The sequence below is a fragment of the Copidosoma floridanum genome, unplaced genomic scaffold (genome assembly GCF_036245765.1).
Source record: "Copidosoma floridanum isolate Cflo_tuat_1 unplaced genomic scaffold, Cflo_Japanese_pri ptg000027l, whole genome shotgun sequence".
Taxonomy (NCBI): Eukaryota; Metazoa; Arthropoda; class Insecta; order Hymenoptera; family Encyrtidae; genus Copidosoma; species Copidosoma floridanum.
Genome location: NW_028321904.1, coordinates 15,694,005 through 15,720,303, shown reverse-complemented (window position 1 = coordinate 15,720,303; position 26,299 = coordinate 15,694,005). Strand labels below are relative to the sequence as shown.

The 26,299-nt window shown below is 31.9% G+C and overlaps 1 protein-coding gene across 1 annotated transcript in view; it reads left to right on the top strand.

Annotated features, from left to right (window-relative positions):
* Positions 1-26,299, top strand: part of BckdhA (Branched chain keto acid dehydrogenase E1 subunit alpha) — a 485,456-nt gene that overhangs the window by 147,965 nt on the left and 311,192 nt on the right. Inside the window, exon 3 of the mRNA XM_089595682.1 lies at positions 18,432-18,593. Coding sequence (XP_089451808.1) covers positions 18,432-18,593 — 162 coding nt within the window. The remainder of the gene's footprint in view (positions 1-18,431; positions 18,594-26,299) is intronic.

Genomic DNA, 26,299 nt, shown 5'->3' with positions numbered 1-26,299 from the left:
TGCTTAGGCCCCGCTTTCTGAGGCTAAGTTCTCTGTGATTGGAGGAATTGATCAATTATTAAATTAACAATATCTCGTGTATTATTCATCGAATCCAAATTTTGTAAAGAGTTTTTCGAGAGCTTTTGATAAGCTTTATCTCGTGATATAGTTTTCCGGGCTCAAAATCAGAACGCCCTGTATAAGCCTAAGCATAGTGCATTTTTTTCACTTTATTCTCGCACCTCTCACAATAATTTATCTGTCCTAACCACCCCCAAGGAAAGGAAGCTGCAAAAATGACACCGACCAAACACAAAGAATTTACTGCGACCCCAGAAGTCATAGTATTGATCGGCCTGTGGCTGCTAGCCTATGAGATAGTTGTCCAGGAGAACTAAGAATTTCAATCTCAACCAGTGCGAGAAAGTTTGCGCAACAAAAACAAAACACGCCCATTCAAAACAACCAAGAAAGAAAAAACATTAGGAGGAAGAGCTTTTGTGGACACTGATATATGGTTTGAACTGCAGGAAAGCTTTAAAAACAAAATTCATCTTATTGTGAACGAAATCCTGTGGTAAAAAGAGTTCTTTCACGATATCATCCAGAAAATCAGCCAAGATCTCGTATTAGTCAAAGGAATGTGGTATGATGAACAGAGCTTCAAGTTCATGCACCGCGAGATATCATCACTATCCGGACAACCAAGGAATAATGCTTACGAGCTTCTTTGCCGACAACAAGCAGCTACTGACGATCGTGGAATAACTACGGTGGACTTCTCAAAACAACAAATCTTGGAGGAAAGGCCAGCTTAGCCATCTCATCTAATTTTGGCAATTGCTAAAATTGTGAATCGCATTTCCAGTCTGGCGATCGTGTGAGCAGTGCTACCGCCACCACATAAACTATAGGTTTGAAGATATTCAAACATGTTTGAAGATATCTTCAAATGCACCAAAGAAAACTACTTAAGGGAACTAGTGAACCAACAATACTGTTGAAACTGTGGAGGCCTCCAGAACTCAGCGCAGTTATAATTCATCTACCAGAACTAGATGATGATAATTTAGAGAATTAAAATAAAGTTTCCTTTTTTTTCTTTACAGAAATCAAAATGAAATATAGTTATATATATATATATATATATGTATATATGTTTGTAAAAAAACAACACAAACAAGAAATACACACATACAAAAAAAAATAAAAATCATTACACACACAAAGAGAATCAACAAAAACAACAAGAAGACTGATATTTCAATGCAGACAAAAAAATAAAAACACGACACAGAACAAAAATTCAACTAACCAAAAGTCACAACACAAAGAACACAAAAAAATAAAAAATAAAATAAATAAAAAAATGAAAACGCAAAGAAAACACGAATAAAAAATACATACAAAAAAAAATCACACAAAACAAAAACACTGCTAACAAAAAAAAACATGTATTATAAAGCGCTATTTTACCCTCCGACAACGATTTGCACATATATATTAGGCACACAAGGATAATAATGTGTGCATAATCATCGTTAAAACATTATTTCCTCTGTAATTATATGTACGCCACTATCGAATCCCTACATTCGCACATCGATCCCTCACTTATTCATTTTAATCCACTTAGCATCGCATCAATGGACCCATGGACTATAATACTAAAGCTAAGCACTGGATATTTGTAAGAAAGATATGCGAAAACCATCGCTAAAAAAATACGGAAAGTTAGGACGACTTTTTTAACTAGAGAAGGCGACTCATCACCACTTGTCGCATACCAACCCCAACGCAGCCACTCTCGTACACATGCAAGCAGGAAATCGACCATTTAACAAAAGCTGGAAGTGGTAAAAATCTCATTTAAAACAGCTCTCTACATCTATGGCGTGAGGTAAATACGTCCATTGGACAACACTTGCAAACGATACTTGGATAGCTTCATTGAAGATATGGTAATAAATGTATTACTGGTTAACTCCGAATTTATTTCTAAAATCACCATTAAACACCAAGCAACGCGAGCAGTCAAGGTAACCCTTCAGAACTTAAACAGCAGCCTTCGGGATCGGGAAGTAAAAAAATTCATAGAACACCCTGAATGGGACCAAGCCGGAACCCGTAAACGATAACAAGCTGCGATCAGTACAGCTAATATAACATACAATGGTCTTTCAGAGCAGTGTTCTTTAGGAGAAAAGGGTTACGAACGTCATGTAACCCCTCAGCAATGCAAAATTCGTCTCCTTGACATTAAACCCTGAAAAGACTACTGCGAATGTACCATGCATCATTTCCAAGGTAATGGAGACGACAACTTTGCGAGATGCAATTTTAAGTGCCCTAACCCAGTACAGTGTGCCGAGATCGTGCTGAGAACTCGCGCACACTTGTGCGCAGCCAGCCTCCGATTGGCCGAGCGACTGCGCGTCGTTTGAACGTCCAAAACTCAAAGACACAGCGCTCAAAGCCCGAACACATAAAACCCAAATGCCTAATCCCAAACGACCCAGTGCACTTACTTGGCCGCATTTTGTTTTATTTATTAATTACCAAAATCCCAAGCGGCTAATCCCCAACGACCCAGTGCGCTTACTAGGCCACACTTTTTTTTATTTATTAATTACCGAAATCCCAAGCGGCTAATTCCCAACGACACAGTGCGCTTACTTGGCCACACTTTTATTTTATTTATTAATTACCAAACTCCGAAGCGGCTGATCCCTAACAACCCAGTGCGCTTACTTGGCCGCACTTTTTTTTATTAATTAATTACCAAAATCCCAAGCGGCTAATCCCCAACGACCCAGTGCGCTTACTTGGCCGCACTTTTATTTTATTTATTGGTAAGAAAAATCTCAAGCGGCTAATCCCCAACAACCCAGTGCGCTTACTTGGCCGCACTTTTATTTATTTATTAATTACCAAAATCCCAAGCGGCTAATCCCCAACAACCCAGTGCGCTTACTTGGCCGCACTCTTTTTTATTTATTAATTACCAAAATCCCAAGCGGCTAATCCCCAACGACCCAGTGCGCTTACTTGGCCGCACTTTTATTTTATTTATTAATTACTAAAATCATAAGCGGCTAATCCCCAACGACCCAGTGCGCTTACTAGGCCACACTTTTTTTTATTTATTAATTACCGAAATCCCAAGCGGCTAATTCCCAACGACCCAGTGCGCTTACTTGGCCACACTTTTATTTTATTTATTAATTACCAAACTCCGAAGCGGCTGATCCCTAACAACCCAGTGCACTTACTTGGCCGCACTTTTTTTTATTAATTAATTACCAAAATCCCAAGCGGCTAATCCCCAACGACCCAGTGCGCTTACTTGGCCGCACTTTTATTTTATTTATTGGTAAGAAAAATCTCAAGCGGCTAATCCCCAACAACCCAGTGCGCTTACTTGGCCGCACTTTTATTTATTTATTAATTACCAAAATCCCAAGCGGCTAATCCCCAACAACCCAGTGCGCTTACTGGGCCGCACTCTTTTTTATTTATTAATTACCAAAATCCCAAGCGGCTAATCCCCAACGACCCAGTGCGCTTACTTGGCCGCACTTTTATTTTATTTATTAATTACTAAAATCATAAGCGGCTAATCCCCAACAACCCAGTGCGCTTACTTGGCCGCACTTTTATTTTATTTATCAATAAGAAAAATCTCGAGTGGCTAATACCCAACGACCCAGTGCGCTTACTTAGCCGCACTTTTTTTTATTTATTGGTAAGAAAAATCTCAAGCAGATAATTCCCAATAACCCAGTGCGCCTACTTATCCGCACTTTTATTTTATTTATTAATTACCAAAATCCCAAGCGGCTGATCCCCAACGACCCAGTGCGCTTACTTGGCCGCACTTTTATTTTATTTATTAATTACCAAAATCCCAAGCAGCTAATCCCCAACGACCCAGTTCGCTTACTTGGCCGCACTTTTATTGTATTTATTAATAAGAAAAATCTCGAGTGGCTATTCCCCAACGACCCAGTGCGCTTACTTGGCCGCACTTTTATTTCATTTAATGGTAAGAAAAATCTTAAGCGGCTAATCCCCAACAACCCAGTGCGCCTACTTATCCGCACTTTTTTTTATTTATTAATTACCAGAATCCCAAGCGGCTAATCCCCAACGACCCAGTGCGCTTACTTGGCCGCACTTTTATTGTATTTATTGGTAAGAAAAATCTCAAGCGGCTAATCCCCAACAACATAGTGCGCTTACTTGGCCGCACTTAAATAAAATAAAAGTGCGGCCAAGTAAGCGCACTGGGTCGTTGGGAATTAGCCGCTTGGGATTTTGGTAATTAATAAATAAAAAAAATGTGTCGCCTAGTAAGCGCTTTGGGTCGTTGGGGATGTGCCGCTTGAGATTTTTCTTATTAATAAATAAAATAAAAGTGCGTATAAGTAGGCGCACTGGGTTGTTGGGGATTAGCCGCTTGAGCTTTTTCTTACCAATAAATAAAATAAAAGTGTGGCCAAGTAAGCGCACTGGGTCGTTGGGGATCAGCCGCTTGGGATTCTGGTAATTGATAAATAAAAAAAAATCCGGATAAGTAGGCGCACTGGGTTGTTGGGGATTAGTCGCTTGAGATTTTTCTTACCAATAAATAAAATAAAAGTGCGGCCAAGTAAGCGCACTGGGTCGTTTGGGATTAGCCCCTTGGGATTCTGGTAATTAATAAATAAAAAAGAGTGCGGATAAGTAGGCGCACTGGGTTGTTGGGGATTAGCCGCTTGGGATTTTGGTAATTAATAAATAAATAAAAGTGCGGCCAAGTAAGCACACTGGGTTGTTGGGGATTAGCCACTTGAAATTTTTCTTACCAATAAATAAAATAAAAGTGCGGCCAAGTAAGCGCACTGGGTCGTTGGGGATTAGCCGCTTGGGATTTTGGTAATCAATAAATAAAATAAAAGTGCGGCCAAGTAAGCGCACTGGGTCGTTGGGAATTAGCCGCTTGGGATTTTGGTAATTAATAAATTAAAAAAAGTGCGGCCAAGTAAGCGCACTGGGTCGTTTGGGATTAGGCATTTGGGTTTTATGTGTTCGGGCTTTGAGCGCTGTGTCTTTGAGTTTTGGACGTTTAAACGACGCGCAGTTGCTCGGCCAATCGGAGGCCGGCTGCGCACAAGTGTGCGCGAGTTCTCAGCATTATCTCGGCACACTGACTTAGTACGTCTTCCAAACTTACATAATGATGTTTGCTGTTACTGTGAGTCCACTTCGAATAAATTTACTTCAACATTGTAGTCCAGCGACAACCACTTTTTTTTCTCCTACCATCCCGTCTGCATATCATTACTATCGCCTCTTTACTCTATTCACCTAATACTATCGTAATTACTTAACTTAAGCACATTTCCAATAGCAAATTTATATATAACATCGCACCCCTCTTACTGTATTATTAAAAAATAATGTAATTAGCTATCAATCCATATTGTAATATGAAATACTTATATGTAAAGACAAAATTACATGCAAATGTAACCCTCGATTTATTTAAATTATGTAAACTATATATTCGTAAAACGCGAGCCGATTTTACTAGGCACGAACTCGCCCAACGAGTAAAAACTTAGGGCGGGGGGCGTGTCATGTCTAGTGACGTCTACCTACTGTTGGCAACAAATACCATATAGTGTTCGTCACCTAGCTACTGCACCCATAAATGCTCACCAGCCATTCCTGCTCCCTAACCCTACCCCCACCAAATTTATTAGCTGGCTTACGCCTGCAGCTGCACATTTTTTCCAAGAATATGTTAATTAAATATACCTGCACTTCTGGACTCACCACTGGTCTTACCCTTGATTATCGGTCCGATTAAGGGTTTAAATAGAACTGCACCCTGCGAGCTCATCCTCTTTCCTGGAGAATCCGTCGACCAACAAACAAGTAGCCAGTTTTAACTACAGCGAGTTTTATTATTAAACTTCTGATTGTTTACATTATCCTTATAATATTTGTGATGCAATAAAGCAAGTTTTGCTGATGATTTAATTGAGCTTTTTCTTTCTTATAATAAATCGCTGGCTTAAGAAGCAATTAACTTTACTGTCCAACCATGGAGAGATGTCAACTGCTTATCATGTATTACTCGTAAGAGTACTGGGAAATTACTTTTAATGCCTTAATTTTATCACAAACAGTGCCAAAACGCAAACGCATTTGATATCCCTGCGCTGCACGCTGAATTCAAATTCTTGTGGGCTAAAGTTGCGCCGAAGAGCCATGACGTAATCATAGTATCATCATTATCATAAAACATTTTTTTTTAACTATCTGTCAGTCAGTTCTTTTTTTGGTTTCTATATTACCGGTATACCATTGACCTTTTTGAGCTATCTATATTTTTTTGTTTGTTTCATAAGTAGAGTTATTACTACTTTACTTGGTTTTTTTCTTGATTTTCTCTTTTAGTTACCAATATGTTTTTTATCAATGGCTTGTAAGAAGTGTAATAAATTTTTTACAAACAAAGTTTCTTATGCTAGTTGTGATGCAGGGACCTTACCAAAAAAAATAATAATAATATAAAAAAGCATTACCAAAAAACGTTAGAAAACGAGACGAAAAGAAGACAGCTAACTTTACTTTTCCCTGCACTGCGTTTGCTTTTTTCTTTCTGCGCACAAGTTTACCCTTTTTTTTTATCTTTTTTTCTCTGTTTCTTTCTCTCTTTATCTTTCTCTCTCTCTCCTTATCTCTCTCTTTCTCTCTCTATCTCTCTTTCTTACACACTGTACAACCGCATGAAACTATTACATACACGGGCTATTTCTCCTTTCTTTTCCTTACTGTACAAGTACTCTTTAGCGGCCGTCATTCTATATATATATATATATTCTACTCACCATATAAGAATGTTCATATGTACACGTGTACATGTAGACCGTGGCAGCCATATAACGCCAAGTGAATAGAAAATGCAGCTACATCCGAGCGATGGCATCAGCATATAGATATACCATGCTGTATGCTTTGGCGTATTGTGGCCTATCTACACATCATACATATATTTTGTTCTTTATTATATATATTATACATATTATTATATATTATCTGTACATAACACTGTAACATTCAATATAATACAATTCTTAAAAAATATTTATTGAACCATTGAAAAAAACTATGCGGTATAATGAAAAAATTGTTATAATTATTTAAAACAGCTTTCAAAATTATTTTACAACATAGCCTTGAAAAAAGAAAAATAAAGATGTTATCTTATAAGGAAAGCAAAATGACAATTCTTACAAGTTTTCTAAGGGAAGAAAAATCATAAGGATGCAAAAAAAGAAAGGTGTTGGTTGACGTTACAGTATCAAAGATAGGGGTGGATAAAAAGGAGAGCCAGGCACGTTAATCATTATTTATGCTAACCCTACGTACAAAAGAGATTTTGTTTTAAGTAGGTGAGAAAAACTCTTAAGAAGTTGTTTAAATTAGCGTAAGTTTTGCGGACTTACTTGTCCTTTCTTCCATCCCACTGCTCCTTATAAGTACCTATTTGAAATGATTGATAATAATTAAATGCACATGTTAATCATATGTTTGTTCCAATTCCACAAAACCTTTTTTTTTTAAAGTTGTAGAAGCCTTTACAGTTTAACTTACTACATTTTTAAATTTTCACTGCAGCATACACAAGATCAAAATCAGGTAGGGAGTCTTACCTTGTGGTATGTTATTTTTTTATTCCATTAGTGTTGTCAGTAGTTTGTTACTATACCGCATCGTACTCATTCTCTATGTTATTTTTATTCGGAGAACGTTTTGAGATATCTTAAAACTAGAATATGAGAAGACACTCTTTGTAATTATGAAAATAAATTTATTTACTATAATTGTGATAGTAATAAAAAATAATTTTAACAGATTTTTTAAGGATTGTTACTGTTTTACATTATTTTACAATTTTTATAAAGCATTTAATCGTCCGTATGTAGGCCATTCGGTTGCTCTGCCGTATAGTGACTGATAGTAGGTCAGAAAATCAAAGTGCTAAGCTAGTGCTAGGTTGAAAGACGGCACATTTTCCAATCTTTTTTCTGACAAAACTATAGTATTTTATAATTCGGTGGAAATCGCAGAGAAAGTCACGTTTAAGTAACTCTCCTCCATATTAAGCTATTTCAACTAAAATTAAATATTAAGCTATGTGCAATATAATTATTTTGGTCAAATAATGATATTTTTTACCCTCCTTTTGCAATACAACCTCAAACTCTTAATTCAAAACTTATTTACGAAAAATTACGCAACATTTCTCAAATCTATGAAATGTTTTTTATCAAATAAGTTGAGAGTTACTTATTCATTAAGTAGAAGTAAAACCTATATTTGCAAGCAAATTTTGTTTTGCATAACCATAATGATTCTGTCAGAAAATATTTTTCGCAATTTTTACAGCTAAAGTATTAAAAACAAAAAAGTTTTTAATAAGTGCTAGATAACAAATAATAACAAAAGTTTTAGCAGTCAAAACTGTTTCATTGGAATTTTTAGAGAATTTTTGCAGTGGATGATAACTTTCTTAACCAGGAACCTTTTTAATGAGTTTTTTTAGGATAAAAATTCATATAAAATAGTAATCATCACAGTCAATGGGTTCTTATACGATGAAATAATAAATGGTCTTATTAAATATAAATAATAGGATAAGACGGACTATATTAAGACGCGTGCGAAATTTTTATACAATTTTTCACTTATGTATTAGATTACCAATCTTATTCCATTATACGATGAAATTTTCCTAGTTGACTAAGTTTTTTCCATTTTAATTTATGTATTTTCAACTAAAATTCTGAATTTTTGTTAGAACTTTTCTTTGTGAACTGTTTTACTCTCCTACTTATAAGTATAGAGTTCTTGTTTTATCATTAGTATTGAAAATGCTTTTTTTGATAAGCTAATTTTTTGTATCTTCTTGTCTTTCATTTGTATCCCTCTTTCTCAATAGAAATTTCATGGTCATTTAAGCAATGCTATACAGCAATTAAGATTTCTTTAACTTCAGCTTTATTATTAAGTTGTTGATTCAATAAATAATCAATGTAAAGCATCACTAATCATACGTATAACGAATAAGTATAACAATTAAATTAAATTTTGAGTGAGTTGTGCAAACTTACTTTATTACTCATAATTGTTTTTATTGTCCTAGCCTTATGCAGACGTAAAATACCGATGATAGTTTTGCTTACGGTTCGAAGATCATGAATAAGAAACTGTTAGCTAGAAAAATTGGGCTTTACTGCTTTAGCCTCTAATGCGTATAAATCTTCACAATTTGGAATAAAATACCTTATAGCTGAAATTAATGAATTGTACCAAAATTTATAATAAATAACTTGAAAAAAATTTTTTAGGATCTCCTACGAGGTTAAGCACGAACGCTTAAGGTGGCTCCAGCGCCTAGTGCCGTATCAAAATGGGGAGACTAAAAATTAATCATTATTTTCTTTAAAACATGGTATAAAATTATCGTAGAGACTGTTGTAAGCCATATTCTACATTTTATCTGTTACTTTAGTGAGTGAATATAAAAAAACAAAAAAGTTTTATGGTGCCCTAATTGATGAACTGTTACGGTACGCTCCTAAGTTCAAGAGTAGTTATACCTATATATATGTACTCTGCAGAATGCAGACAGCTGAGAGCTGACTTGTACTCGCAACTGTATACTTAGTCTCCGATTATTTAAAGATTTTGTTCGATAACAAGACACTTATCTCATGTCATCGAAAACTGCGTAATAATATATACAAGATGGTATATTTTTTACACCTTACGGGTTATTTATATCAGTGCAGCAGTAGGTTGTATATCGCGTAAGCTTGCATTTTCTATCGAACCCGTCTTAAAACTACGATTTTGTAAGCATGATTTCTTACAATTTTCATCGTCAACCTTAATTTTTTTTTTATACGAATAGAAAGATGGAAATTCAAAGAATATAATTCAATTTTATTAACCTCGATTGGGTTATTTATAATTTTAACATTGAGGCCACTGGAGCCACCTTAAATGAAGCAGTTAGAAATATTTTTAAGAAATAAATAGAAAAGACTATAGATTGAAGCTTAATTAATCGAAAAAGTACGTTAATATTTAAGTAATAGTTAAAAGGTCTTAAAATAACCAATTCCGTTTAAGATAATAATGTATTGTTACAATATGCGTATTAAAAGTAGCTCACCAACGCTACATAAGAAGTATTCCCCTCAAATTAAATGCAAGATCACTTTTATTTTTTACGACACTATAAATCATAAATGTTTGGAAAATAAGTTCCTCACATTTCGGAAACATGTAAGAATCATGCATCCAAGTTTTTACCCTCCTTAACGAGAATTTACAATTTATTCTGTAAGCCTATCTTAAGTTTATTTTATTTCACACTGCAGTGACGAGGTTTACTGGCGTTAGCTTGCAATCTCAGTTTTAGAGCTGCTTGACTGATTTTAAGCCCATAAAAAACTTTTTCTAGCTAACAAACATTATTCTTTGTTGATTTATCTTGTGAAGCAGACCGTCTAAAATCTTCACATAAATTACCTTTTTAATTGCACCATTTAAACATGCAATGCTTACATCAAGCAGTCAAGTCTCGAAGTTGTACTTATCAACAATTCATAAAACTGATTTTAAGAGATCAGACACCAATGCATATATTTTCTGCAGGTCATACCTGTCTGTATCTTTAAAGCCGTAAATCACCAATTTTGTTTCAAATTTCATATTTCTTTTATTATCAACTTTTTTTTCAATATCCATCTACAGTCAATAATTGTTGTGTAGTTATAATAGTTCCCTCTGATAAATTAAAAATTTAGGTGATCGGTGATCAGTTGAGGGTAAGGTTAAAAAATAATAACGAAAGGTATGATGTATCAAAATACACAACTTCTTTTTTTTTGTTGATGTTATTGTCATCAATCTTTATAAAAATCATTTAAAAAATCATTCGCTTACTATAGTAAACTTCTTTATCGAACTTTCTTACGTTATTTTAATCAAACTCATAGTCGTTTTAAACTTAATGTGCATAAACGACAAAGTGAAGGCTCTGTTTTTTCTGTGTCCATTCGTGCGTGTTTTAGTAACTCACTTTATCTCACCAACATAACACATCGGACAACTTTCACAGTGAAATTTAAAAACAACGTTTGCCTGTTAAGATTCTCAGTTTTATCTTTCAATAAACGAATGATGCTGTTAAGCTTATTACGTACAAAATTTTATGTATAATATTATGAATTGTATTATGTACAAAAGAGTATAAGTAAATGTTATGAGGTTGGAATATGTTAGTTTTTTAATCAAAATTGCTACCAATATTTTTTATACTGATTTTACATGTAGAATGCTTATTTGGAGTGTTTTTACTATAGCTAATGTATTTTCAACTTTTTGTACCTAAATTGTATGTTTTTATTAATAAAATGCAAGAAACAGTTGTTACTTTTTGAAAGGTCTTTCATTTTCACAACATTTATACTATGTCTCTTGCTAGAAAGTAGAATCACTCTATCCATTAAGTTGGATACAATTTTTCTATTATAACTGTTTGGATGATCTAAAAAGTAATTCAAAATGCGTCTTGAATAAGTGGGTTTTTCGAACCAGTCAAAAGTAAAATGTTTAGAACTTCTGATTATGTTCCAATCTAAGAAATCAAGTTTATAGTCAATCTTGATTACGTGTTAAAAGTGTAAGATAAGATAAAATGAGTAAAAAAAATTTGGACTTTCGGCTTAACGATCTTTATGAATAAAAAGCAAAATATCATCGACTCAACTATAATGAAAGACTGGGCTTATGTTATAATTAATATGTAAGTTAGACAGACTTTTTATCATGTCATCTATTACAATATCAGCGAGAAGTGGTAAAATTGGAGATTCTATTGGTATGCTGAAAATTTGTTGGAAAAATTTATTGTTGAAAATAAAAAAAGTGTTATCAAATAAAAATTGTGTGCACTGTATGTTAAGGCTTGTATGTAAACAAAACTGTGTGGACTTTTGTCGATGGGGACTTAGCATTTATTCATTATACTCGAAGTGCGCCGGTTGATGCTGCTTAATACTAAGTCCAAAAAATCATTATTCAACAGGGATCTGACGTCTTAAGAAATTAATATGTAATTGAAGCAAGATTGTAAATTTATTTTTTCAAATTTAATTCAGTCAACGCACTACTATTACTATCTACTGTTAATCTATTAACCATCGTCCAGACTTGATAATTTGAGCATAGATTTTAACTCTTTGTCAACAGATTAAGCACTCTATACTTGTTTAAAGTAACGACAACTTCTTTATAATTTGTGGGATTTTTATTCAAGCCAGCAATGGAGGCACATATCATTGTTTCCTTAACCTCTGCATTAACGTTGTAAAGGTCATTTTCCTGTTTAATTAGTTTTTCCAACTAAGCAATATCAATGACACCTGAGAAACTCGTATCATTTATAAAAGTGGATTCCCTTACATTTTTTTTACGAGACACTCTACCTTCTTTCAGTTGTCCTCACTTTTATTTAACACTTATTTTTCCTTTATTTTTAATAAATCTTTGAATTTGTTTTGCTGAATTTAATGAGTCATTTATCCTGTTTTATGTCTATCTTTTCCAGGAATATCTTAAAATACTAACCATAAATAAAATCTAACATTTCAGTTTTTTAAGATTTTTTTCTCTAAGGTCTTTAAAATATATAGCCAATGATTTTGTAACCAATGAGTATTATTTAAATTTTTTATAGACCAAATTTGGGTTTCGTTTTTAACTTAATTTTGATAAGCGCCTCACAGTTTCATCTTTTAATTTGAGTTATATCTATCTTCACGTTGAAAAAAAAAATTTCTAAATAATCTATTCTATTACAAGATGTGTAAGGAAGGTATAGCTATATGCGTACATAGCGGTACTAAGAGCCAGATCCTCCATATTTTCCTGGAGTCCAGATTTATACACATTGGCTCCCACCTTGTCCCGAATAGTACGACTAATTCGTTCTGCTACAACATCGTGCTAAGAAGAAATATTAGGTCAGGCCAGTTCAAGTTTAGCTTTCAGCATCTGAAGAACTTCTACTGTTCACGAGGGAAGGGGTTTTATGCTGCTCCCAATCCAGTTCAGTCGTGTAGAGGTGGAAGTGGTTTACGGCGGAAAATAAATGTAACGCAAATGTGCAATAAAAATTTATACAATATATTTACAGTGCTTAAATTATGAAAATGTGCTCAAGTGAAGGCAAGCGGAGAGAAGCTTTCTCTGCCGCCGCGGCGCGCTAACTAACTTACTATGCTCGCAGAGCAATATTTGTAGAGACAAAAGTTAAAGTAGAAATTCTAGTACATTGATAAATAAAGGTACAAGAGTAAAGGTAAAACGGTCTCTTGGGCATTGCAAATGTATGCGATGATAAAGGCGTATGATCGGAAAATTACTTCAACTTTAATTTTAGAATAACGAACGTGACGCAATTTAAATTAAGGAAAGGTTTGTCAGAAAATATTCAGGTACAAAACTGAACATCTACTTTTTACCCTTTAGTCAATTCCTTACCTTGATCAGTACGTAAATACGTAAATAGCATTCTTTAGCATTAAAGCCCAAAAGGTTACACGACCGCTTTACAAAACGGTTCGAGCCACATTCTGCTTAATCTTTGGATTCCACACAATATGCCATTATTATTCTAAAGTTGTTATCAGTGTATATCACCACAAACTTAAATTCCCTCAGGTGAGTGACTGGGCTCATAGAAAGCACATCAGCGTTTCCTATGTCAAGAAATCTGATGGCCTTTTTTCTCATTGTGCTAAACGGCTATTTTTTAGTTTTAGCAATCAGACAAACTTCACAACTTGCAATGCAGTTGTGAAAAATAGCGTTGTTTAGCTGTTTTTCATCTCAATATTTATTTTTCAGTGCCTTGAGATATTCTGTCAATGCATGCCTAAACCAAACGTGCCAGATCATGGCTCTGTTGTTATACGTAAACATCATACATTACTCTGAGAACGAGCTTCTGGAATATTGTAAGGCAACAAACCCTTGTGAATGTTAATTTTTGTAACATTTAAGGTTTTCTCAAATACGTTTTTCTACGTAGTTTTCAAGCAATCATCTTTAAATACCTCACTTAAGACTACAGTATTTTCTTTTGCATCATTGGTACTCGCTTGCTCACTCTTCTTTATTATTGCTGTAGTTTGCGTAGTTATGAGTCTTGGCTGTAAAAAAGTGCTATTATTTGATAGGTATTGGTTTCTTTATAAATTTTTCTTTATTATCTACAATTTAGTTATCTTGTACAAGTTCTTTTATCCAATAGGGACTTCAATATATACCCAAATGAAAGTTTCTTGCGAATGAAGACAAAATATATCTATCTTTTTGCTATCTAAGTAAATCGTCATGCCCCTGTTGGCAAAACGTTGAAACGAGAGCAAGTTACTAGCCAGTATTCCAAAGCAAGTGACACTATCTAATTTAATCCCTTTTTAAATGTTACTACCTAAAACACATCATTCTGATCTTACTGTCAAGTCCTCGGAAAACTTGCTGTTACCACAAGTAATTAATTTTTATTGTAACTTTTTAAAACTTTAGAGTAAAATTTATATTTGAAAAAAAGTTCAGTTACACCTGAGTTCACTACAAACTTAATAATCCCTTATTACAGAATTTCAACCAAATTTTCCACCACGCACTTAACGAGTCGAGTTTCAGGATCAGTTACATGTAAACTATTACGTGCTTTAGAATCATCAATTTTTTTATAATTCTCTTGTATTGTTTTTACGGTTGCACTTATTCCCTCTGGATGGTTTCTTATTAGTGTTAATTTTAGTTCTTCAGTTAATATGCCTATTATTATCTCTATTATGCTTTCGTTTTCTGTTATTATCTTTGTTGCTAGTACTGCCTTTATAACGTTGTACTACCACTGCCTTTGTAACATTTAGAGTCCTTACGATTTTTTTTGTTTTGATCTTTCAGATTGCATATGAATCGGTTGTAGGTATAAATTTTAAGTGGACTTTGGGCCTCTCCTTGGACAGTCCCTTGAAGTTTGCCCCCTATTTTCGCACTCGATGCATAACGTAGTAGAAGTGGCAGCAACCACTGCAGAGCCATCACCTACCTATTACGGCTCATAGTGATACTTGCTGCTGGTCTTGGAAGTGAACTCTCTGCCCCCTGTTGTAAAATATATTTTTGTAAGTACTTATATAGTTGACCATCTTCTTGATGAAACAATCTGTTAAAATTCGCTATTTTCACGTCAGGGACAGTGTCTATAATTGCATGGTGAAAGTTATTTCTTTTTTCATCTTCTGGAAATATACACAGTTTGCTCTTTATTTCAAGCTTTTTAAATTGTATGGTAATTTGCTCGCAAAACCTAATATCAGTTTGTTTTTTTGGATCAAATATTGTTGAATAAAGATTCTCTTATGTTTAATAAGCATTTGCCTTAATATTATTCTTTCAATTTCTTTGATCCTCTTTACTATCTTTCCATAATGAGCGATGTGGTATAATATTCTAATGTATCTAGTTTAATATTTTAAGAAAATACTACTTGAAATCAGATTAATTATCTGTTCTTTGCCTTTGTCATCCTTTCTTCGTATGACATTTAGACTAGCTCCTATCTTTGGATCAATGGTATAAAGTAATTTCTTATTTGTTCATTCCATTTAGAATTGTCACACAAATAATTAATTCTTTATTTAACTTGTAAGGAAATAATTAATGCTACCCATACCCTCTTTATTAACAACCAACATCCTTAGACTATTCAAAAGTTTCATAAATCGTGGTTGATAAATAAGGAATTATCACTTACATCCGAAGCCAAACTAAGTAATATCTTTTAATTTTTAGATGTGAGTATGGATGTAGAGATTTCATTTATCTCAAACAGATTTCTCTCTGTAAATCTTCCTCGACGAGCCTCTGATAGTTTTGGCTATTGCCACTCAATGACGTGCTAGTTCAGCTCCAAAAGAGTTATGTTTTTGAAAGATCTACTAGTTATACATTAACCTTGGAATCTAAAATTTAAATGAAAAAAAAAACTAGAAGTTAGATAGAAAATTAGGATAACATTGCAAATTTTCTGAATTTTTTGCGATTTAGAGAGCAAATTTTAATGTTATAACTCAATATTAAAAAACAAGAAAGTTGTATTTCACCAAAATCTAGAACCATCACATTTAATTTATTATTCTTCATGCAAAACAAAAAAGTTCGATGAGGGAAAATGTCTTTTTATTCGTTTTACAAGTACTTTTTGGCTCGAAGAACGTGAAACATATAAGTAAGATACAAAAAAACTATACTTTTGGCGATTTTCAAACACTTTTTGGGTCACAGAACATTAAAGTTATATTCTGCACGAACATGTAAAACACAAAAAAGTTTTATATCAATTAAATCTATAACTTTGTCTTGCATAGCATACCTCGAAAAATCAGGTAACAAAGTTGTAGGCGAAAAAATTTTTTTTTTCAGTGAAATTACAATCTTAAAATGACTGAAACTTGTTTTCTGAAACAAGAAACTCTGCTGATTTTAAGCCACCACTTAAGACATGGAAGACAAAGCTCTATGTCAAATTTCAGCCAAATCTGACTAAAACTGCATGAGCTAGTAAAAAAACTTGATTACTCTTATACATCCATACATACATACATACATACACCTCTGACGCTGAAGTCCAAAATCGCAGTTTGTTTAACTGAAACTTTTTAAAATAAAAATAATAAGTTCTATTACTTAAATTTTTTGCTCTGGAAAAAATATGAGGCACTCCTGAGTATCAATCATGCTTTAAGACTTACAGCATTGAACTATAGATCACATAAATTGTAAGAGTTGGAAGATTGTAAGAGACTCTTGGCCTTTTTACCAAAAAATACTGTTAAGTACTTTTCATTTCAAGTTTTATTCTTGAAGCCATAAAAAAACATGGAACCCTGCAACAAAAAAGCTGGTATCTTGTCACATCAAAACGTAGCACTGGCTAAAAAATTATTAAGTTGTATTGTTTTTTAATAGATCTTTCAGAAAAAAATTTTTTGTTCGTTTAAGTGCACAACTTAAAGCTCAATTTCAAAGTCTCAAGTATTTTATAATATCTGCTGTGGAAGTATGTAAAAGCTTAGATGCACAGCTTCTACATGGTCCAGAAGAGTGAGAAGCCTAATTTTTTGTAACGTTCATGTTTTGTAGTGTCCTAACATAAGAAAACGTTCTTACACTTTTCTTTTGAGCGCCATATTTTAAATGTAACATTGACTAACCCCTTTTAATACACATATTGTAACAAAACATAACTTTTTCACACGGAGTTAATAGTTTTAAAAGCGTTAGCGAGATCCTTTGCTTTTACGGTTAAGAAAAACTACTTTTTAAGAAAATGTAGTAATCAAGCTCTTTCAAAATGTTGAAAACTTATATGGTTTGTAAAAAAATCTTTTGTTTTATATTACACCTTAAAAAAAAGTCATAAGACAATTTCGTGATTAAATTAATTTTTAATAAACAAAGCTTCTAATAGTTTACTATCTAGACAAAAAGTGACGTATGTATAAATTGTATACAAAAAAGTTCTAAAAAAATCTAAATTGTATTCTAATTTGGCAGCCGCAAAAAACTAACAAAGATTTTTATTGACGTTAAAATGTATGTTAATAGCATAAAGTTTTAATTTTACATTCCATTTTTTGTTGTGAAGATTATAAGCAGCTATTTGCAATGTTATTAAAGGAAAAAAAAAATCAGCTGTATCAAAAATAGCATGAGAAACATTTATTATATTATAATAGACCACTTGATCGTCAAAACAAGCTGTCAACATCTACCATTAACAATATCTAAAGTCTTGCAAATCCAAAAAAACTCAAACTATTAGAATCCTCAGTTCTCACAAAATTAAAGGTTCATAACATTATTTAATGTGTATTTTATCTAAAAATCTTGATTAGGTTGGTCATAGCAATTATACATACTTTAAGTTGAAATACAAATAATTTTTAACTTGCAAAAGTTCTGGCACTCAAACGTCTTGAGTCTTACATTATCTTAAAAATTATAACTCTTTTTCTCTCTCACTATTGTACATTGTAAATGGCTTTGAAGTATTAGTACTACAGGCTTCCCAATAATCCAACATACAAAAAACTTTTTGTAATAATAAACATATGAATATAAACTTATTTACAAGTGTGAATACTAAAACGGTGGCCTGCTTTATCAACGTCATAAGTATGTTTAGAAAATCAACATTGCAATATACATGATATTTTCTAGAAATAAGTTCTATTATAAATTGTATCATATCGTTAAAGCTAAGAACTCAGTAAAATGAATTGTTTTCTTAAACGTAGGAGTCCTATTATGGAGAGGCTTGGACTACACCTTCTTCGTAAATCAATGTTTTGGAAATAAGAGTGACAAAAGCAAGGGACGACAAATGCCAGTCCATTATGGTTGTAAGTCTCTCAACTTTGTAACCATATCTTCACCACTGGGAACACAATTACCTCAAGGTACAAACCAAAATTTCAATTTCTTTATTAAATAATATTCTAAAAAATTTGAAATACGAGATATCACCACTTTTAATAACAAATGGCGTATTTGTTAAAACTTCCCATCACCGACAACAAACAAATTTTAATGATAGTAAAAATAACGCAAAAACATTATAATATAGAAAACAATAATAGTAAGACTGTCAAAGCTAATAATTATAATGATGATTCTGATAAAAATAATAATTACAACGATAGTGACGATAAATTGCAAAATAAGTATTATAATAATAATAATGATAATTATGATTGTAATAGTAATAAACATAATAACATCAATCATGTAACTGATTATGGTAATACTGAAAGGAACTATAAGAGAATAAGTATAATAATGATGACTATGATGAAAATAGAAAGGAAAATAGAAGTTATGTAAATTATAATATCACATCAAGGAATTACGATTATGGAAACGATAATACAAATGGTTATTAAAATAATATTAAAAAAGAAATGAAATTGATAGTTTCAATTACGATTATAATAGTAATAATTATTATAATAGTAAAAACAATAAGGATTGAGATACAAGTATTATCGTAATAAGAATGGTTGTCTTAACTATGGCAACGATGTGACTTATATTATTTATAACAAGTATAATAATCATTTAAATAATTGTATTTATGGTTATTGTATGGATAATAACTATAAAAATAATAAGAATAATACTAAACATAAGAAAGACTATGAAAATGACAATTAATAAAGTGAGATTGATAATAATAATGTTGATGATTGTGACAATAAGGACTTTGATGATAATTTAATAATTTATAAATTATAATTAATTTAACAAAGACAGCAGAAGCAATAGTGATAATAATTGTAATAGTTATAGTAACAGAGATTATGACAAAAATTGATATAATAAAAATAGTCATAGTGTTACCAATAACAATTATTATACATATTTTATTTCGTTTACTAATAATTATCTCAATTATAACTATCAACATATGAGTGATGAAAAAGTTTATAATCATAAATATTGCAGCAGAGATAATAACAGAGTTTAAATACATAGTAGTAGTAGAATGGACGTTATAATTGTAACAAAGAAAAAAATCAAAGATTAAACTCATTAAAAAAAAAAAAAGTAACTATCGTCATTATAATTTGGCTATCAATAATTATTATAATAAAAGAGCTAATGATTGAAACTATGTTGAGAACAATGATAATTCGAATAAGTTTGACAAGTATTACAAAAAAAGTATTTTTTATTATAATGACGATGACGATGATAAAGTAAATAATATAAAGACATAAAAAAATCATGATTATGATAATAATAAAAACGTGGTAAGAATTAAGAGTACATATTAAAAGTAATAACTACCAAACGAAAACTCATAATTGTAATCAAAGTATCTCAATAACAATTTTTCTTTTTTTTTATCAAAGGTCGTCAAGAATGCCTGAACGCAAGACAGAAAGGAGTACAACCCTTTCCTGCTTGGAAATCGCAGTAAGGCTAAAAATGCTTATTTTTTGCTACGGTGTTCTGAACAATAACGACTGAATACCCACTAAACTGGTAAGATCTATCCCCTGGGACAATATGGCTTGAAATGGACATACGAACCTGTCTCCTTGGACAGCATTTTAAAAAGCCTATTAATAGCCTCATCATTTCTTCTACATACCTGGTATTAGTCTCTTCAGTATTCACCAAAGCTATCTTTTGCTTTTATTCATTTACTTCTAGCTGCGTCACTGTTTTCATCAGTGGTGAGCAACCAAAAATTCTGGTTCATGTAAGTTTCACGTCAGCATTCTAGGTGATCGAATCAAGATCCTGGGTTTCAAGTGTCACCGTTTTCTCGTCTGTTTTTTGGATCCTAAGCCTTTGAAACTCTTAGCTATACTGCTAATCAGGGACTCTCTGTCCTTTACTGCGTTATCTCCAAAAAAAAGATCTCTCTTTTTAGTCGTAGTAACTTCTTTGACTGTAATATCATCCTCTTCTGGCTTAAAATCGTCCTTATCGACTTTGGCAAAGCTCAGCTTCCCGTGACATTATCGAGAATTTTCTCCTTGTTTTCTTACATAACCACATTTGCCACTGTCACTATCATTGAGTGTTATCTTAGAGATAAGCTTTTAAAATTACCAAGCCTTTTTCCCTTTATTAAGAGGAGATGTGACAAGTCTCCTTCAGAGCTTTCAGCCTCCTTTTCCGCTTGTCTCTCAGCACACTTTCCAAGAGTCTGAATTGAATGAAGCGTGTAATTCTTTACCCATTTCCTGATGTGTACATCTTCAGCATATTATTACAACGAAAGTGTTCTAGAAAAGATTCCATCTTTTTTTTGTGCCTTCGGAGTAATCCTTCGACTTCTGCAGAAGTTTCGACACCGCTTTTATATCATCTTTTATCGGTATTGCTGTTTTTGTTAAGTTTCTGATATATTTGGATAATATAACTTTGTGTTGTTGCTAAAAAAGCTGGTAGCAATATTAACACTCACTTTGCTTCCAGTGCATAGCAGACTAAGTCACTCCTGGCTTGGGAAAAATATGAAAAACATCTGTTAGTAAATTTAATATGAGGTTGTCTCCTTACTTCCTATCTGGATGCCTTGGAGCTGCCCCCAAAAAATCGTAATTCAACACAAATCACCCGGGCTAAAACCAGATCTAACAAGTGATTAAGACTATAAAAAATGTTCTACTTTTGTTCTCATCACCTCCAGGTACAAGCTTCGACAAACGCAGTGCAAGCAATCTGCCATCTAAAGGACGTGACTCAAAGCTAACAGCCGCAATCTAGAAAAGTCAATGCTGATAATCATAAAAATGACCATATTTCTAATAGAAATAACAATAACAATTATTATATTAATATTTATTTAAAAGGTCATGATAATAATAATTATAATAATAATAATAATAACAATAAGAATAACAACAATAATAATAATATTAATAATAATAATAACAACAAGAAAAACATCAATAATCATAATGACAAATGATTATAATAGAGATAATAGTAATAATAATAATAACAGTAATAATAATAATTATAATTAGTGTGACAATAATAATAATAATAATGATAAAAAATTTTATAGCAATAATAATAATAATAATAACGATGATAATTATGTTCATTGTAGTACAAATTATAATAATAACCAATGTTCTTACGATAAAAAATAGTAGTGGAAAATATCGATCATCATAACAATGAAAACAATGATGATAATTATGACAATAATGATAATTATAATGATCATGACTATAGTTATAATAAGAATAACAATAAATCTAAAGATTGTAATGGTTGTAATAATGATAATAATAATAATAAAAAAGTAATAATTACAACAATAATTATAATCAAAATAACAATAATAATAATGATAAAAATAATAACAATAATTGTGATAATAATAATGATGACAATAAGTTGAGTAAGGACGATAATAATATTAACAATTAAAATAATAAAAATTATAATAATAATTATAATAACAATAGTAATGGAGATAATAATAATACTAGATATATTAAGAGCAGTAATAACACTTAAAATAAGGATAAGAACAATAATGATAGTTAATCATTATATATATAGTAAAAGTGGTGATACTAAAAATAATTAACAGTATTAAATTAAAATATGACAACAGTTATGGTGATAGTGAAGATAGTACCAATAATTATAATAATGCTAATAATAATGTTTATAGTTCTTATAATAATACTGATTATAATATCAACAATCTCAATAATTATAACTATAATTTTGATAAATCTGATAATAAAAATGACGATAACAACGAAGATAATAACATTAACGATAAGGTCAGTAATAGTTATAATGATAATGCTGATAATTTAGACAGTGATAATACAAATAATAGTAACAATAATAATGATGATGATAATGATGATGATGATGACGATAATAGTGCTAATAGTTGTGATAATAATGATAATTATAATATCAATAATGACAATAATAATATTTATAATTATGATTAAAAAAAAGTGAGAATAATATTTATGATAATAATAACGATGTAAGCGACGAAAATTATAATAATCATAATCATCATAATAATAATGCTTTTGCTGATGATAATATTGATAATGATAATGGGGATAATAATAATAATTCTCACGATAATGATAATGATAATTATGATGGAAATTAAAACAATGATGATGATATTAATAATAACGATAGTAATAACAACAGTGATGGTAATGATAATCATAATAATGATGATGATGATCATAATGACGATGATGATTATAATAATAATTATAACGATAATTATAGTGACGATAAAAATGATAATGATTATGATGATTATAAAGTTAGAAACAATAAAAATGAAAATATTAATGATGATTATGACGATGATAATAATGTTAATAATGATGATAAAGATTGCGCTGATGGTGATGATGACAATAACGATGATAATAATTTAGTTGAGAATAATGGAATTGCTGATAATAATTATGATATCAACGTTGACAATTATAGTGATTATTATAATTATGATATTCATAATGATAATGATAATACTTTTAATGATAAGACTGACAATTACAATAAAGATGATTATAATGGTGATGATAATGATGATAGTGATGATGATCATGATGGTGATGAGAATGATATGAATGATGATGACTCTAATAACAATAGTTGAAGTAATGATCAATATGAATACGATCGTAAAAATAGTGATAATAATAATAATAGTTATAATGATAATAATAATAGTGAATATGACAATGAAGTTGATGATGAAGATAATGTGAATGATAATAGTTGAGTCGACAATAACAAGAGTAATATTAATTATAATGATAATTCACATGACTACATATGAAATTGTGACACCTCATTTCATATACTTAATATTTATTTTTTTAAAACACAAAGCTCAGTGATCTTGAACCATCAAGTGGTATACCTGTTTCTGCAATCGCGTGACATATAGCTTACTTTTTTTGAAACAAGCTGCCGTCGCAAAACTTGAACTATGCGTTTAACCACAAAAAATTCTTATGAAATGCTTATCTTACAAAATCAGTGTGAATTAGTTCACCAAATAATGTGAATAATTAACAACTTTGGCATTTCTTACTGCGGATATATATAAGAAATATTGTACACAATTTGGACAGCAACTTGTCCTCAATGTTAGATCCGAGAGATCAGCAGTTCTAACCATCAGTTACTGTGCTCTTATTGCACCACAACTGTGCTTGTACCAGTTGAGGATAATCAGATGAAGCTCTGATTGGTCGTTCGGATCCCTAATTTGACGCGTCCTTCTTAAACGCAATAGCATCAAAACTCCTTGCACATAACAATATTTGCTTTTTCTCTTCTAGCAAGTGCTCCAAAATAACTATAGAGGTTGGAGAGTGAGTTTTGTCGTGTCTTTTAATCGGATTTAAAACTGGCTTCGGTCATTTAGCTACGTGTTTGAAACGTGCATGTCAAGTTAATATAAGACTTCGTTCTGTGACGAAGCTGTGTAAAAAAAGCTCGAGCAAACAAGGCCACTGTAAACTCACCTAAATTGTTACTTAAAGAGGAGCAAGAAGTAAAGGACCTTCGATTTGGGTTTCATCGTTAAAAGCAAAAGCCTCATTATGGTCATCGCCACGAGTGCTCTCGTATTCGATTAGAAACATCGTTTCGGTCAACCTTGTAAGATCTTGCGACTGCGAGCGAGCAAGCAGCGGCTAACCAACGATCATAGAAGTTAGTAAAGTTAAGTAAACTATAAATGGTATAACATTGTTGATTTGAATCTGAAACCTCATTATTTAAACTATTTGTAAAATTAAATTGGTAGTTAATTTAATAATTTTTTTTTTTTAAAAAACATTCCAATTATAAAATTACATAAATCATCCAAAAAGATAATAATTTTAATTGATTGACACATCATTCTTACCTTAATAAACAAATTGAACATCGAGGAAAAATATAATAGACACTGTATGAGAATGACCTTTACAAGGACGCGAGATAAAAAGACGAATTAAACACGCTATTACCATATGACATAAGACAGAAACTTTAACAGTAAGTCAACGCAAGCTCAGCATAGACCACTTCATACATATTGATCAGTGAAACCTAACGCCACAATGCTGAGTCAACGATGTTAAAGAAAATTATTTTGTTAGTATAAGCAAATAAGGCCTTTGGGCCGATGGCTGGGTCCTGACGAACAATAATTAAATTAGATTTACTTATAGAAGTCTGGTCGTAACAAATTAGCACCTCTTGTGAGGAACTTAGCCTTTTGTAATACTTAGAGTATGCTTTAACCAAATCAAAATTTTCATTTTCATCTGTTTTTCTAAATTTCTTAATTGTCTTTCTTTAAATTTTCTCAAAATTTCTTTTTCATGATGGATCAGACACTTGAGGATACAAGCAGGTAGCAGATGTAGCAATAAGAATACAGTGACTCGAATAAAATCGTAGGGCATGGAAAGGTAAGAAATTACAAGAATTCCTTGAATTATCACGTTACGTAGCCTTAAATAATTTGACTTTACGTAAAAGTCAAGCTACTTTACACATACCAACATTTAGTGGTCAAAATAGGCTTTTTAGAGATTTCTTACAAGGTGTTGAAAATGTTAGGTCCCTTATCTTAAATATGGAAGGGCCAATGTTTTTAAGAACAGTCAGTTTCAGGCTAAAAGGTAGAGGAATAAGTTGTCTAGACGGATTAACAATAAATAAATTGGACGATCTCATTAACCACTTAAAGGCACACTTTGCTCCTTTTAAGACTTACGGTCAATGTATCACCAACATTAATAATTCTAAAATGAAACGCAGAGAAACTGTTCACGATTTTCAGAAGAAAATTTCTTAACTCATTAATCAAGGCACTAGAGCAGCTAAAATAAAAGCTGTTTCCGACAGCATTCCTAAAAACCAACAGCTTGATTTCAAGTTAAATCTGGAAATTGTTGGCCATAAAGCATTCATGCGAGGCCTACCCAATGGAGTCAAGGCCAACATGATGTCAAAAGTACCAAAAACGTTTGCCAGTGCTTTACAAGTAGCTTTAGAATCAGAAAAAATTGGATAAATATTGTACCCCAGTACTCACGCCACCATGTACTATCAGAATTTACATGTGTACCTTGCTCAGCAGTTACACCCTACTGTAAGACAAAATTTATTAGTACACCAACAAAACAGACAAGAAAATTTTGCATATTTTCAGCCCAATCAAAACAATATTTAACAAAATGACTATAATAATCCCAACATGAACAATCACAATGATAAATATTATTATTACAACCTTAATGACACAACAATTTTCCCATCTACGTTAAGTTCAGACGGAGGAATAGTATAGTATTACAGTATAATAGTATTACATCAAACTTTTTAATATCAAAATAACGGCTCAAATTATCAAAAGTACAATTGTTACAAAAATTGAATGAAACGCCATCTTACTAGCTTTTGACCAATTCATGGAAGAATCATTAAAATTTTGGCCCCACACAACCAACGCAACAACAAAACCAACCATTAGCCTATTTAAATTTCTCTTTTTATACAAACTTACTGCAGTGTGTATTGAGTAGCTCGTTTACTTCTTCAATAGAAAATTGCCCTGCGCTGCAAAAACGTTCAA